Source organism: Centruroides sculpturatus, unplaced genomic scaffold (assembly GCF_000671375.1).
Source record: "Centruroides sculpturatus isolate CEXI.00-Female unplaced genomic scaffold, Cexi_2.0 scaffold332, whole genome shotgun sequence".
NCBI lineage: Eukaryota > Metazoa > Arthropoda > Arachnida > Scorpiones > Buthidae > Centruroides > Centruroides sculpturatus.
Window position 1 is genome coordinate 178469 of NW_019384524.1, and position 14866 is coordinate 193334.

Sequence of the window (14866 nt, forward strand, 5' to 3'; positions counted from 1 at the left end):
AAAAAAACATATAAACTTAATTACATTAAGGTTAGCTCACCTAATAATAATTTACTAATATATTTCACTTGATTTCCTTGTACAAGAACCTGGACGCCCTTTTTCCCAGCAGATTCTCCGACTTTGGTGCTTGCCGCTACACCCAGTTGTATTTCGTGTGCAAACTTTTCTGCGTCTATTTTAAATTCATCTAAATAATTTATTAAGGTCACCTAACAAGAAATAAAATATTATTATTTCTTTTACAGTAGTGTCTTATTCATTTGATATAAGAAAAAATTTTGCTATGTCACAGAAATATCAAGATTTTAAATTTTGTTTGCATCAGATAAGTAAGCCGGTTTTTAGTTCTTATGTGATATTAGTTATTTTTTTGTATAGCAGAGAGATGCTTAAATTATTAAAAATTGTTATTTGTTGCATTAAAAATTTATTTTATTTTCTGAAAAATAAAGTTGATTACTGTAGAAAAATTTTGAGTTTTTTCTTAAAAGCATATAAACATGGCTAACCAATACAATTTTGTTCCTAAATATCCCTCTGTGAAGTATTGTTTCTTTTCTTTAGATTATTTATATTGATTGATTGGATACTATATGAAAGTTGGTTAAATATATATACAGTGGAACCTTGCTTAACGAGCATAATTTGTTCCACAATTGTACTCGTAATGCAAAACAATTTTTTCCATAGAAATTAATGTAAAATATGATAATGTGGTCCACACCAAAAAAAATACTCAAATATTTTATGTATAATATTTATTCAAAGAAAATTGTACAATATGCATTGTTAAGGAGAGTGAATCATCATCTTTTCTTCTAGTGCGGAATGAAAATTTGATTTGCAGAAAACAAAAAAAAAAAAAAATCACAGATATGTTTGATAAACACTCCAAACGATATNACCTCTAGTCAAATTAATTAATTTCTATTATTTAATTATAGCCTTCACATAGTTCAAGAATTTGGCATATTGTTTGGCATGTTTATTATATAATGGGCTATGATTGTTGATGTTTAAAAGTAATATGTGTGATCACAAGCGACACTAAGATGCTAGTAGAACGAGTGCTAAACACAGACTGATGGATCATGTGCACAATTAGGGACTCTCTCTCTCCTTGTCACTCATTATGTGAGGCAATTTATTACAATTTTTTTTGCTCATTAAGCGAGGTTTCACTGTATATCATGTTTAAATCTGAAAATATTAAAAAATTGACATATCAATAGATGATATTTAATAAAAATCCATAGTATATACTACAATTAAAAATATAATTTTAAGTTAAAATATTTTTAATTAAGTTAGCAGCAATGTAAGAGCAGTTTCTGGAAGAGTAAGACTAGAAAAGACAATCTTAGCTTCAGATTAAGTAGTGAGTTATAGAAGCTGAAATGTTTAAATTTTGTTTATCCTCAGGAAAAGACAAAAATTTTGGAACTTAATTTGATTTTGAACATTCATGATATATATCAGGTTATGGATGTTATTGTATTAGAGTTACTGAATGATCTATCAGATTTTTATTGGGCTATTTTGAGTTTAATTATGGTTTATTTAATCATGAGATTGGCAGCCTAACTGCCTACCTCTAATCAAATTACTTTGTTTCAGATTATTAATTAGACTTTCTATAAAATTTGGCCGGCGATGCCATGAGTACAATAAAAATATTAACTTGTACTGGAATTAGAAAGAATTAAGCAAAATTATCACCTTTTAAATATTACAGCAAATAATTTAATATTGTAAAAACATTTTCGATCGTCTTTAATGATCTTCATCAGTTAAATAATAAAGTAAAAAGAACATTAAAGAAATAGAACTTAAAATTACGAAAAATCTGAGTTTTTTGATGTAATTTCTTTTTAAATTCCTCTCTATTAATTAGACTTAAAATAGCCCAATAAAAATTTGGCAATCACTTGGATTTTGAGAACATATTTTAAAATTTTGATCATTAGAATTATGTATTTCTAGTCAAGACATAAAACTACTTCAATGATTTGATTCAATTTATGCAAAGAATTTAGCATGGGGAAAATAAAATTAATTACATCATATACACAGTCCAGTCACATTAATGTGACCACCTGTCAAAAGCCAGAATGGTCCGCAAGGACATATGTGTACTTCTGTTGATCCGTTGTGCCTTCCACAATGACAAGTGCACTTGGAGAATGCCACGAAAACATTCCCCAGACCATAATGCTCCCTCCTCCAGATGGACCCTTGCAGCAATTGTTGCAGGGTGTTTGCTTTTAGATGCCTCATGCTGTATACGCCAACATCCATCTGTCCGATGGAGCATAAAACGTGATTCATCGGAAAAAGCCACCTGTCACCACTCAGTGGACGTCCAGTTGCTATACTGGTGTGCAAATTCCAGCCTTTGTCGCCGATGAAGTCAGCATAGGTACTTCAACCAGGCATCTGCTGTGAAGGCCCATACCAGTGTGAGGTCTGAAAGGCCCCTGGGTCTAAAATAGTAATTTTATTAATAATGTTAATATTTTGTTATAAAATATTATTTCGTTTGGGTGAGAAAAATAACGTTTTAGAGTGGGAAAATTAGATAACAGATGCTACTTCCTTCTAGGGAAGTTAGTACATCCTCTGTTTTTATCTGCGAAAAACCTCGCTTTGATGGGAAATGTTTACCCCTCACATATTCCCCTTTCGTCCGTTCCCACGGAAGAATCTTGCATGATGATTGGTCGCCAATCATCAGATATAGCGGAAATTTATCAGAATTCAGGGAGTTTGTCGACAGACATAGAAGAGTCAGGACTCCATACATATTTGCTCTTAAAGGCCAACGCCTATACTATGAGCCATACAATATACGAAGGATTGAGTCTAGAAATACACCCAGTTAAGTTGATCTCTCCAGAAGAAAGAAGACAGAGAATTCGAGGAATGAACAAATACTTCATATACAGAGCCGAAGTTTAAAGACAACGATCAGGTTGTATGTCCTTAAATGATTTTGTGAGCTCTCTCTCTCGATCGCGTATCGGTTAGATATAAGTCCATATATCTCTCGACATATAGATTGTAATTTGTAGTCATTGTCTCTTACTACCATATTATTTGTACTATTTTTATTGATTTATGTTTTAATTAAATTTATTCTGGTTTATTTTATAAAGTAATGTCTCTCAATTATTATCGGAATAGGATTGCCCCACGCGTGTTTATCCGCGTGTAAAACAACCGATAAACTGGTGTCGGGACCCTGATGTAAAGGTGATATCGCCATCACCGACCTCCACCTTAAAATTTGGCTTAAGTAAAGACCCTCCGCCACTCGTTTCTCTACGTTCAGGAAAGGCCGTTCTTGTAGATGACAGAGAACTAGTCTTGCCGACTAGCTGCCTAGTAAGTGATACAGGCGTAACAACCTACCCTGTACCCCAGGCTGATCTCACAACAGCAACATTCACTGAACTGTTGTTGAGGAGACAAGACACTTTTGGTAGCTCTTTGGTTCATCTGGGCAATTAGTTGTCAATGGTCACATGTCTATTTGCCCAAACACATCTCTGCAGCCATCGTTCACCCCAGTCGTCTATGGCCCATACATTTGCCACATCGCTGATTTTGGATAGTGCCATTTTGCCACGCACGGTATATTTTTACCACGGCGGCAAGCAAACAGTTTACAAAATTAGCTGTTTTGGAAATGCTTCCATCCTTGGCCCGGAAGCTGATGATCATACCCTTTTGGACATCGGATAAATCGCATCATATATCCATTACGCCAATGATTGCAATGTGTTTCGCTTACCTCATATACCCTCCACCACAATGTGTTCCTACCTGCCACCTGTGATTAGTCATTTCATGTTGATGTCGACAGTAAGGGGTGGTCGGGTGGTCACATTAATGTGACTAGACTGTGTAATTTCAACTAAATAAAATAAGAAAATTAGATTTTTTACAGTTTTTCAGATCTTGAAAGAAAAATAAACTTTCAAAGCCTCAATATTGTTCAAAGTCTATAAGTCAAAAACAATATAACAAGAAAAATTTTCTCATGTTCACTTTGAAAGCATTTCACATTCATAAATTTTACCATTTTATTTGCTGAAAAAGTTTTGGTAATAAACTATATTTTAGGAAGTTTATTTGTTCTGATTTTAATTAGATTGAGTGAGTTTTTTGGGAAAAATGTTCCATATCATTCATTGCAGTGATTCTATGTTAGTCATCTAGATACCAGCACTTGCACACTTGGTATTCATTACTTGTTGTAAATAACATGTATTAAGTAGATAGTAAGAAATTTATACTGAATATTCAATTACTGAAACTGATATTTGGAATTTCTACTTAATAGAAGTTTAGCATCACTCCAGTCAAATTGATGGCTTTTAAAGAGTTTCTTTTGGCATTTCAATAGATAATGTTACTGATCAGGAAAAAGAAAACAAAAGCTTAACTTTGTTGTAATAATTTTTCAAGTTAATCAGAAAGAAAAATTCTTCATAGATTAAGAAGTAAAATAAATGCAATAATTACCTTTTTATTTCCTGTTCTCTGCTCAACATTTATTTCAATCTGGTTTAATTTACCTTTCTTGAAAATTGGTGGCTGTCCTGGGAAGATTATTTCATGGGCTTGTTGCATTTTATTTAGACACCTAGTTTAAATAATATATAAATTCCATTAAACATTTATTTTTATTTTAGAACATTAAATATATACATTATATATGTAAGTATCATGCTTTATGGTTTTATTTAAAACCATTCTTGAAGTAAATTCTTATTTCTCAAGCTTACAACTTATACTGTAATAATTTTGGAAGTTCATATAAATTAATGTCTTCAAGAACTCATGTTTTTGATAGAGTTCTAATTATAACCATAGATTTTAACTAAACAAATATTTAATTGTTTTAGATTTTTTGAAATCAGTAACTTTAAATAAAAGTTTTTGCTAATGCATTAAACTATCACAAAAATCTGTTTTCAGTATAAAAATAGATGCATTGCATTAGATTTTACAATGAATACAAAAACTACTCTGTAATACCAATATAGAGGCCACCTATCCACCAGTGTACAGACATTGCTTACATGAGCTCTATTTTTAGTTATTCACTGGAGTGTTATAAATCACTAGATTCATCTCAGTGAGTACTTTCATTTAATATATGACACATTTGGTTCTGTTTGTTTTTCCAGCCTTTATTGCTCTGGAATTCCACGGAATTCTGTTGGACTTTTCCAGCAGTCGGAGTATTTCATGGTGTTGATTAATGTCTTGCTTTGTAAGGTGTATTATACCACATTGGTCTTTCTTGACAACTGTCAGTTTTCGTGTTCTTTAACATTTATTTTGGTCATCTTTCAGGCTGTTTTGCAGGAATCTCAGATCTTTGGTCCATTCTCACTTTTATCACATTTTATAAGATATTATCACCATGTGTGGGCTCAATCCTATTATTATATCATCACTAGTTAAAAAGTTATTACAATTTCAAATCCTTGGCCATATAAAGGCCATTGTCAATAACTCCAACAGGCAGAAGGTCTAGCTGATCCTAACCTGGGTCATTTTCCATCTGGCACACTATTTTCATATCATACTGAACAATTTGGAGTGTTTCTGACTGACTTCAAGTTTTATTCAGCCTTGGGTCTCTTACGCCATGTTATTCTATTTGTTTATTTTGTGTTACTTGTGTCCTCACTCTCATTTGGACATGATGTCACTGAGCAACAATGATGCTTCTGTAAATGTAAATTTGCTGAAGAAGACCTGATCTCTTTAATCAACAATTATTTAGAAATGACCTTAAAGACCTCTCCAACCAGGGGACAATCGAAACCTGCAGCAACTATTCCAAGGTGTTAAGAAGGCCCTGCCCACCAAGCAAGACAACAAAATTAATAACTGAAAAATCAGAAAAACTTGAAAGAATTGAAAACCCTAAAAATGTTGGCCACAATATAATATTATCTGCTAATGTCACCCCAGACTAATCCACACTGATACCCAAGGAACTAATGGAATTAATACAAAACTGCATTGTTCCAAAACAGCTGGATCTGAGTATTAACATATTAGGCCCCTGCCAAATGGGGAACATCTGCATCCAGGTTCCAAAAGAAAGACACAGAAACTCTAAAAAAGGCATGGGCCTAATATGTTCTAAAATATAACCTAAAAGGCATAAAAATTCTGAAATTTCCCAGAAAATAAATGTAACAGACAGAAATAAAAAACTACCAAAGATCATCTTATTGAATGTACCAAATAGTACAAGCAATGGGGAGCTCCTCAGCACTATGCATCAACAGAATCTGATAGTCCAGGATCACATTTTGTCTGCTGACTTCCAAAATAGCTGTAAAGTCAGTCACAGCATAACTTCAAAGAGAAGCTCCTAATCCAGACATGTCTTAAATGGTTCTCCAAAATCAGAAATCTCATCATGAAAACAGGAAGAATCTTTATTGAATGGTGTCAACCTCTATGGATGATTACATATCTATAGTCAGATGCTTCCATTGTTTAGGATTCAATCACAATTCCCATGATTGTACAGAGATACAAAAGTGTAGCTAATGTGCTAGGAACCACAAATTCAGAATGCCCTCCCTAATCTTGGAAAAGTCCCAAAGTGCACTAATTGTGCAAAATATAATAAAACAGCTCTGGAGAGCAGGAAACTGTCAGAAGTGTTGGGGTCAGTTTTCAAAGATACATAAAAGACAGAAAACCATTCAAATTCAGACCATGCAATATGAATAAATTGGCATTCTTATTTCCTTCTCTGTTCACATTCAACTCCTCTAATGACCCCAACTTGATGCACTATTCAGATCATCTCCTAAAGCAATGGTCGGCAGCGGTGGTCTGTGAGAAAATTTGGGTGGTTCGTGGAGAAATTTGAACATTGATCAACTGAAGGTTACACGAAGTATTACAAAAGAAATGCAAAATGCTTAGTTGCTTTTTTCACTCATTGGGTTTTTATTCGAATCTAAAACCAAAAATGATTTGACTGTTATCAATAAATAATGAACAATAAACAATATTGTGAGTGCGATTGTCATTGTTCATGGAAAAGCGCGAAGAATCCATAAACTTGTTTCAAACAAGCAGCAATGAACTTTAGGCTTGCATTAATTTGTTATAATTAAACATGTGAGTTTCATATTAATATAATAAAATTGAACTTTTATGATCATTATTCTACAGATTTTGTATTGTTTAAAAAAATTCATGATAATGGTCTGCAGGATTCAAAATTGTGACTTTAGTGGTTCGTGAGGTGAGAAAGGTTGATAACCACTGCCCTAAAGGACAGTGGTTATCAACCTTTCACTCAACATTCTCCAAATCAATCTACAACACAGTAAAGCTGCATCAATTGATTCTCTCCAGACCATTTGGCAATATGATGCTGGCATTCTTGCTTTTCAAGAACCATATCCATAGGTTGCTATGTTAGGCCAAGTGAAAATTCTTAACTATATTGATAACAACAATCCCATCTGTACAGGCTTCTTGATGAATACAAATCTAAAGGCCCAACTCCTCACCTACTTTGCAACACTTCACTATCATCAGTGATGAACTCAACTCACAACAGCTCTGTATCATCAATGTCTACTTGCCCCTCCAAGGATACTGCACTTTGCACTGAACTCCAAACTCTAAAGGACGCACTACTACTGATACCTTTGGACACCAAATCACCCTATTTGGCATAGCCCTACCAAAGATTCTAGAGGATATGCAGTTGGTAAATTTATCTTGGAACTTGGACTTCCAATCTTAAACAGTAGTACTTTACCTACTTTCTCCACTGATGAAGGAGAAAACTGGATTGACCTCTTCTTGGGTTATCAGTTTCTCACCAAATATAATATTGACTGTCAGACCCTAAATCAAACAAACAGTCACCAGTGACCATAATTATATTTTGATGAAAATCTGCATCCCCTTCCCTGACTCACACATCAACAACAACTGGCTGCTCTTCAAAAGACTCAAGAAACTCTGGGATCCTACAGACTTAGCTAACTTCCACACTGAGGACTCTTTTGACTACACTGGCCTCAATCTGCAGGAGGCTCTGCATAAGGCCTACCATCTCTCTACTATGGTCAGGGCAGACAAAATCTCAAACTCTCTGATGGAATAGGAACCTGGAGGACAGAAGTGTTTGCAAATTAAATTTCATGAAAAACAGACCAAATATTTAAACTCAACACCCTCAAAAACCACTTAAACCATATTTTATGTAGTCTGGTAACCTCGTATTTTGGATTTTCCTATTTGAATGACACTTTACCACTGGTCCAATAGAAAGAAGGGACTGTTGCTGAAGGGGTTGAAGTAATTCTAGAAAAGTACTCATTGACCTTCTCCTTGAACAGAACCACTACTAATTAATACTGGTCTACTATTAATATTTCAAAAGTGATCTGTGTTAAACAGGTTGTGATGGTTCTGCATGTGATAGAGTTGCTAACCTTAATGTCTGAAAGTCTTCATATGACTTGTTTAAATTTAAAAAAATCTTGTAAAACTGTGAATTGCTTTTATGTTATACCTATGCAAAAACACTATCTCACCGAAAATTATTTATTCACCATAATGAACATTTTCATCCTTTAACTAATTTTTTTTAAATCTATTTTATTATTAAATTGTATATATATATTTTTATTTTTTTGTAAAGAACAGTTATCAATATTCCATGATTTTTAAAAACCTGAAAATGGCTTGTAGAACAAATTGAAAATGTTCGTTAGGTTAATAAATAATTCCCAGTGAGATCAGGTGTTTTTGCATAGGTTAAGAAGCATCTAGCTGGGTATTAATTATTTTATGTTATAATAAAGTGTTTATATTTTTGCAAAAGATTGTATAAACTATGTGGGAAGTATGTTCTCATAAATATTGAGTTTATAGAAAAACTATTGAATTGCAAGTTGAAAAAATTGTAGACCTATAAATTTCAACTGTTATCCATCTGTCTGTCCTTCCTCAAACTCAAGAAAGGAGTTAGATATGTGAAAATCAAGACCAAATATAGAAAACTTAGGGGAGGGAGGCCCAGATTAACTATATAGGAACTTCAGATTTAGAATGGATGTCATGTTACTTTGATTCAAAATTTTCCCCAGAACAAAGATAGATGACTGGCAAAACTCTTGTTAACAGGAAAAGTATAACATACAGGGGCAAAACCACCACTAAAATTCGAGAACATTGTGATGAACCCATGACTAACTACTAGAGTTCAGTAGTCTTATGCACTCGGCTACCAGAGGGCACTTATTAGAATTAAGAAAATACTGTTCAGAAATGAAAAACTCGCATCATTAGATGTGGAAAATTAAACACTTATACATGATGTGGCACCAAAATCCGGACAAAATTCAATTTCAAATTCCTGCCGTTCTAAACCACTGGTAGATGTCGTGTTTGACGTTCAAATAGCTTGACACATGTACTAAACCATCATAACCTTGAAACAGTTGCAATGTTGAAACCAAGTGTGAAGTATAACTGAAGAGCCATGATTATCGAAAGTGTTTGCACTGGGCGCTTGGCAACAGAAATCATTCGGTTCTTTGGGTACCCGAGATCACCTGTATATGATGTTGTCACAAAGTACAACGAGTCAAAAACACTGCAGGGCTGACTCGTTTTACAACACCGGCAAGGAAAACTCACTTGAAGAGTGCATTGTCAGGACACCTGAAAGCATCTAATGGGCTTAGGAGCTGATTTTTGAATATCCAGGTCAGTCGATCCAAAAATTGTCACCGGTTGTTGGTGTGAGTGAGAAAACTATGCATAGAATCATCAAGCAGAACCTCCGCTACAAGTCTTACACAATTAAAGTGAGACAGATGCTTTCCAAAGCCACCAGGTCAAGGCGAGTTGAACGCTATAACCTGCTTTTGTGTTCCTTAGAGCCGCCGCAAACTAGTGCTTTGCGAGAGCAAAACGCTAGCAAACATGCGCTAGCACAACCGATGACGTCAAAGGCTCTGCCCCTTTCTTCTTTCCTGTGTAGTTTTCCTTTGCTAGCGCAGTGATATAAGAGTACACTCACTGTTCACAGAATTCAACAGCTAGAGCAGTCATGCTAGCAAGAGAGAGCGGGGAAGATGGATGACTACATGAACATGTCACAAGTCGAAAAAGAAATAATAGAATTTTATCGATATATGTAAATTACATAATTAATACATTCAGTATTGAAAAGAAACAGTATAAACTTTGTATGTAAATAGTAATATATAAATAGTTTTCGGCTAGTTAAGCCTAGTTAGGCTTAAACATGTTTTTCCTATGCTGTTTCAAAGTTCAGAATGAAAACTGACTGATTACAAGTACAGGTTATGACAAAATCTTATTCTATAGCCAATCCACATCTGTGGAATCCACGTCATGTGGATTACGTTACGCGAGCAAATATGTAGTTTGCGGCTGATTCTTGTCCATGCAGCTTACCTAGCAAAAATGGCTCATGGCCTCGTGGAAAAAAAGGCGGGGCTTGGGAGTGCGACTGAGCATACGCTAGCTCCCGCATCCTGTAGTTTGCGGCGGCTCTTAAGAAACAATGCTGCTGGACGACTCAGGTTTTTTCCTGACAAGAAAATTTTTACTGTTGATGTGAAAATCAATTGAAGGAATGACCGTTGGCTCGCCCACGACCCTGAAGATGTCCCCATTATTGCAAGAACGAAATTTCTAGCAAATGTTCATGTGCTAGGTGTTGTGTCCAGTGAGGGTGATGTCATGCCACCGTATTTCTTTAACAAAGGGAAAAATGTCACAAAAGAAGTTTATTTGCATGTTCTGACAAATGTAGTGAAGCCATGGATGGAAACTGCGTCGTCTGGAAAGTTGTATGTTTCCCAGCAGGACAGTGCGCCTGCCCATGACCAAGAATGGAGGTGGTCATTCAAGCAGGAGGGGAATATATTGAGTAAATGTATTCTTTATGGCCTTATAAACAATGTGGTTATAAAAAAATTTGTAAACCTTTTCGTTTTTGCAATAAAAAATATTCTACTGGGTACAAATTACAAATAGACGTGCTATATAATTACTGTGACAGGTAACATATAGCACTTGCCTGCATGCAATCGTAAGTATTATCTTGTGAAAAATCTACAGGGTGCGGATTTTGGCAACGCACCCTGTAGATTTTTCACAAGATAATACTTACGATTGCATGCAGGCAAGTGCTATATGTTACCTGTCACAGTAATTATATAGCACGTCTATTTGTAATTTGTACCCAGTAGAATATTTTTTATTGCAAAAACGAAAAGGTTTACAAATTTTTTTATAACCACATTGTTTATAAGGCCATAAAGAATACATTTACTCAATATATTCCCCTCCTGCTTGAATGACCACCTCCATTCTTGGTCATGGGCAGGCGCACTGTCCTGCTGGGAAACATACAACTTTCCAGACGACGCAGTTTCCATCCATGGCTTCACTACATTTGTCAGAACATGCAAATAAACTTCTTTTGTGACATTTTTCCCTTTGTTAAAGAAATACGGTGGCATGACATCACCCTCACTGGACACAACACCTAGCACATGAACATTTGCTAGAAATTTCGTTCTTGCAATAATGGGGACATCTTCAGGGTCGTGGGCGAGCCAACGGTCATTCCTTCAATTGATTTTCACATCAACAGTAAAAATTTTCTTGTCAGGAAAAAACCTGAGTCGTCCAGCAGCATTGTTTCTTAAGAGCCGCCGCAAACTACAGGATGCGGGAGCTAGCGTATGCTCAGTCGCACTCCCAAGCCCCGCCTTTTTTTCCACGAGGCCATGAGCCATTTTTGCTAGGTAAGCTGCATGGACAAGAATCAGCCGCAAACTACATATTTGCTCGCGTAACGTAATCCACATGACGTGGATTCCACAGATGTGGATTGGCTATAGAATAAGATTTTGTCATAACCTGTACTTGTAATCAGTCAGTTTTCATTCTGAACTTTGAAACAGCATAGGAAAAACATGTTTAAGCCTAACTAGGCTTAACTAGCCGAAAACTATTTATATATTACTATTTACATACAAAGTTTATACTGTTTCTTTTCAATACTGAATGTATTAATTATGTAATTTACATATATCGATAAAATTCTATTATTTCTTTTTCGACTTGTGACATGTTCATGTAGTCATCCATCTTCCCCGCTCTCTCTTGCTAGCATGACTGCTCTAGCTGTTGAATTCTGTGAACAGTGAGTGTACTCTTATATCACTGCGCTAGCAAAGGAAAACTACACAGGAAAGAAGAAAGGGGCAGAGCCTTTGACGTCATCGGTTGTGCTAGCGCATGTTTGCTAGCGTTTTGCTCTCGCAAAGCACTAGTTTGCGGCGGCTCTAAGGAACACAAAAGCAGGTTATAGCGTTCAACTCGCCTTGACCTGGTGGCTTTGGAAAGCATCTGTCTCACTTTAATTGTGTAAGACTTGTAGCGGAGGTTCTGCTTGATGATTCTATGCATAGTTTTCTCACTCACACCAACAACCGGTGACAATTTTTGGATCGACTGACCTGGATATTCAAAAATCAGCTCCTAAGCCCATTAGATGCTTTCAGGTGTCCTGACAATGCACTCTTCAAGTGAGTTTTCCTTGCCGGTGTTGTAAAACGAGTCAGCCCTGCAGTGTTTTTGACTCGTTGTACTTTGTGACAACATCATATACAGGTGATCTCGGGTACCCAAAGAACTGAATGATTTCTGTTGCCAAGCGCCCAGTGCAAACACTTTCGATAATCATGGCTCTTCAGTTATACTTCACACTTGGTTTCAACATTGCAACTGTTTCAAGGTTATGATGGTTTAGTACATGTGTCAAGCTATTTGAACGTCAAACACGACATCTACCAGTGGTTTAGAACGGCAGGAATTTGAAATTGAATTTTGTCCGGATTTTGGTGCCACATCATGTATAAGTGTTTAATTTTCCACATCTAACGACGCGAGTTTTTCATTTCTGAACAGTATTTTCTTAATTCTAATAAGTGCCCTCTGGTAGCCGAGTGCATAAGACTACTGAACTCTAGTTGTTAGTCATGGGTTCATCACAATGTTCTCGAATTTTAGTGGTGGTTTTGCCCCTGTATGTTATACTTTTCCTGTTAACAAGAGTTTTGCCAGTCATCTATCTTTGTTCTGGGGAAAATTTTGAATCAAAGTAACATGACATCCATTCTAAATCTGAAGTTCCTATATAGTTAATCTGGGCCTCCCTCCCCTAAGTTTTCTATATTTGGTCTTGATTTTCACATATCTAACTCCTTTCTTGAGTTTGAGGAAGGACAGACAGATGGATAACAGTTGAAATTTATAGGTCTACAATTTTTTCAACTTGCAATTCAATAGTTTTTCTATAAACTCAATATTTATGAGAACATACTTCCCACATAGTTTATACAATCTTTTGCAAAAATATAAACACTTTATTATAACATAAAATAATTAATACCCAGCTAGATGCTTCTTAACCTATGCAAAAACACCTGATCTCACTGGGAATTATTTATTAACCTAACGAACATTTTCAATTTGTTCTACAAGCCATTTTCAGGTTTTTAAAAATCATGGAATATTGATAACTGTTCTTTACAAAAAAATAAAAATATATATATACAATTTAATAATAAAATAGATTTAAAAAAAATTAGTTAAAGGATGAAAATGTTCATTATGGTGAATAAATAATTTTCGGTGAGATAGTGTTTTTGCATAGGTATAACATAAAAGCAATTCACAGTTTTACAAGATTTTTTTAAATTTAAACAAGTCATATGAAGACTTTCAGACATTAAGGTTAGCAACTCTATCACATGCAGAACCATCACAACCTGTTTAACACAGATCACTTTTGAAATATTAATAGTAGACCAGTATTAATTAGTAGTGGTTCTGTTCAAGGAGAAGGTCAATGAGTACTTTTCTAGAATTACTTCAACCCCTTCAGCAACAGTCCCTTCTTTCTATTGGACCAGTGGTAAAGTGTCATTCAAATAGGAAAATCCAAAATACGAGGTTACCAGACTACATAAAATATGGTTTAAGTGGTTTTTGAGGGTGTTGAGTTTAAATATTTGGTCTGTTTTTCATGAAATTTAATTTGCAAACACTTCTGTCCTCCAGGTTCCTATTCCATCAGAGAGTTTGAGATTTTGTCTGCCCTGACCATAGTAGAGAGATGGTAGGCCTTATGCAGAGCCTCCTGCAGATTGAGGCCAGTGTAGTCAAAAGAGTCCTCAGTGTGGAAGTTAGCTAAGTCTGTAGGATCCCAGAGTTTCTTGAGTCTTTTGAAGAGCAGCCAGTTGTTGTTGATGTGTGAGTCAGGGAAGGGGATGCAGATTTTCATCAAAATATAATTATGGTCACTGGTGACTGTTTGTTTGATTTAGGGTCTGACAGTCAATATTATACTTGGTGAGAAACTGATAACCCAAGAAGAGGTCAATCCAGTTTTCTCCTTCATCAGTGGAGAAAGTAGGTAAAGTACTACTGTTTAAGATTGGAAGTCCAAGTTCCAAGATAAATTTACCAACTGCATATCCTCTAGAATCTTTGGTAGGGCTATGCCAAATAGGGTGATTTGGTGTCCAAAGGTATCAGTAGTAGTGCGTCCTTTAGAGTTTGGAGTTCAGTGCAAAGTGCAGTATCCTTGGAGGGGCAAGTAGACATTGATGATACAGAGCTGTTGTGAGATGAATCCAATAGTAATCATATTGAAGACTTTTTTGGATTAGTCAGTCCCAAAATTTTTAACTGTATTTATTATATTTAATTATAATGAAAATATATATCATTTTTCATTAAATAC

General features: G+C 35.2%; 1 protein-coding gene across 1 annotated transcript in view; it reads right to left on the reverse strand.

Moving 5' to 3' along the window:
• LOC111622817 (eukaryotic translation initiation factor 2D-like) overlaps positions 1-14866 on the reverse strand; it is a 45530-nt gene that overhangs the window by 121 nt on the left and 30543 nt on the right. The window contains exons 3-5 of the mRNA XM_023365238.1: positions 7820-7908; positions 4531-4651; positions 41-212 (exon numbers count right to left, since the gene is read on the reverse strand). Coding sequence (XP_023221006.1) covers positions 41-212; positions 4531-4651; positions 7820-7908 — 382 coding nt within the window. The remainder of the gene's footprint in view (positions 1-40; positions 213-4530; positions 4652-7819; positions 7909-14866) is intronic.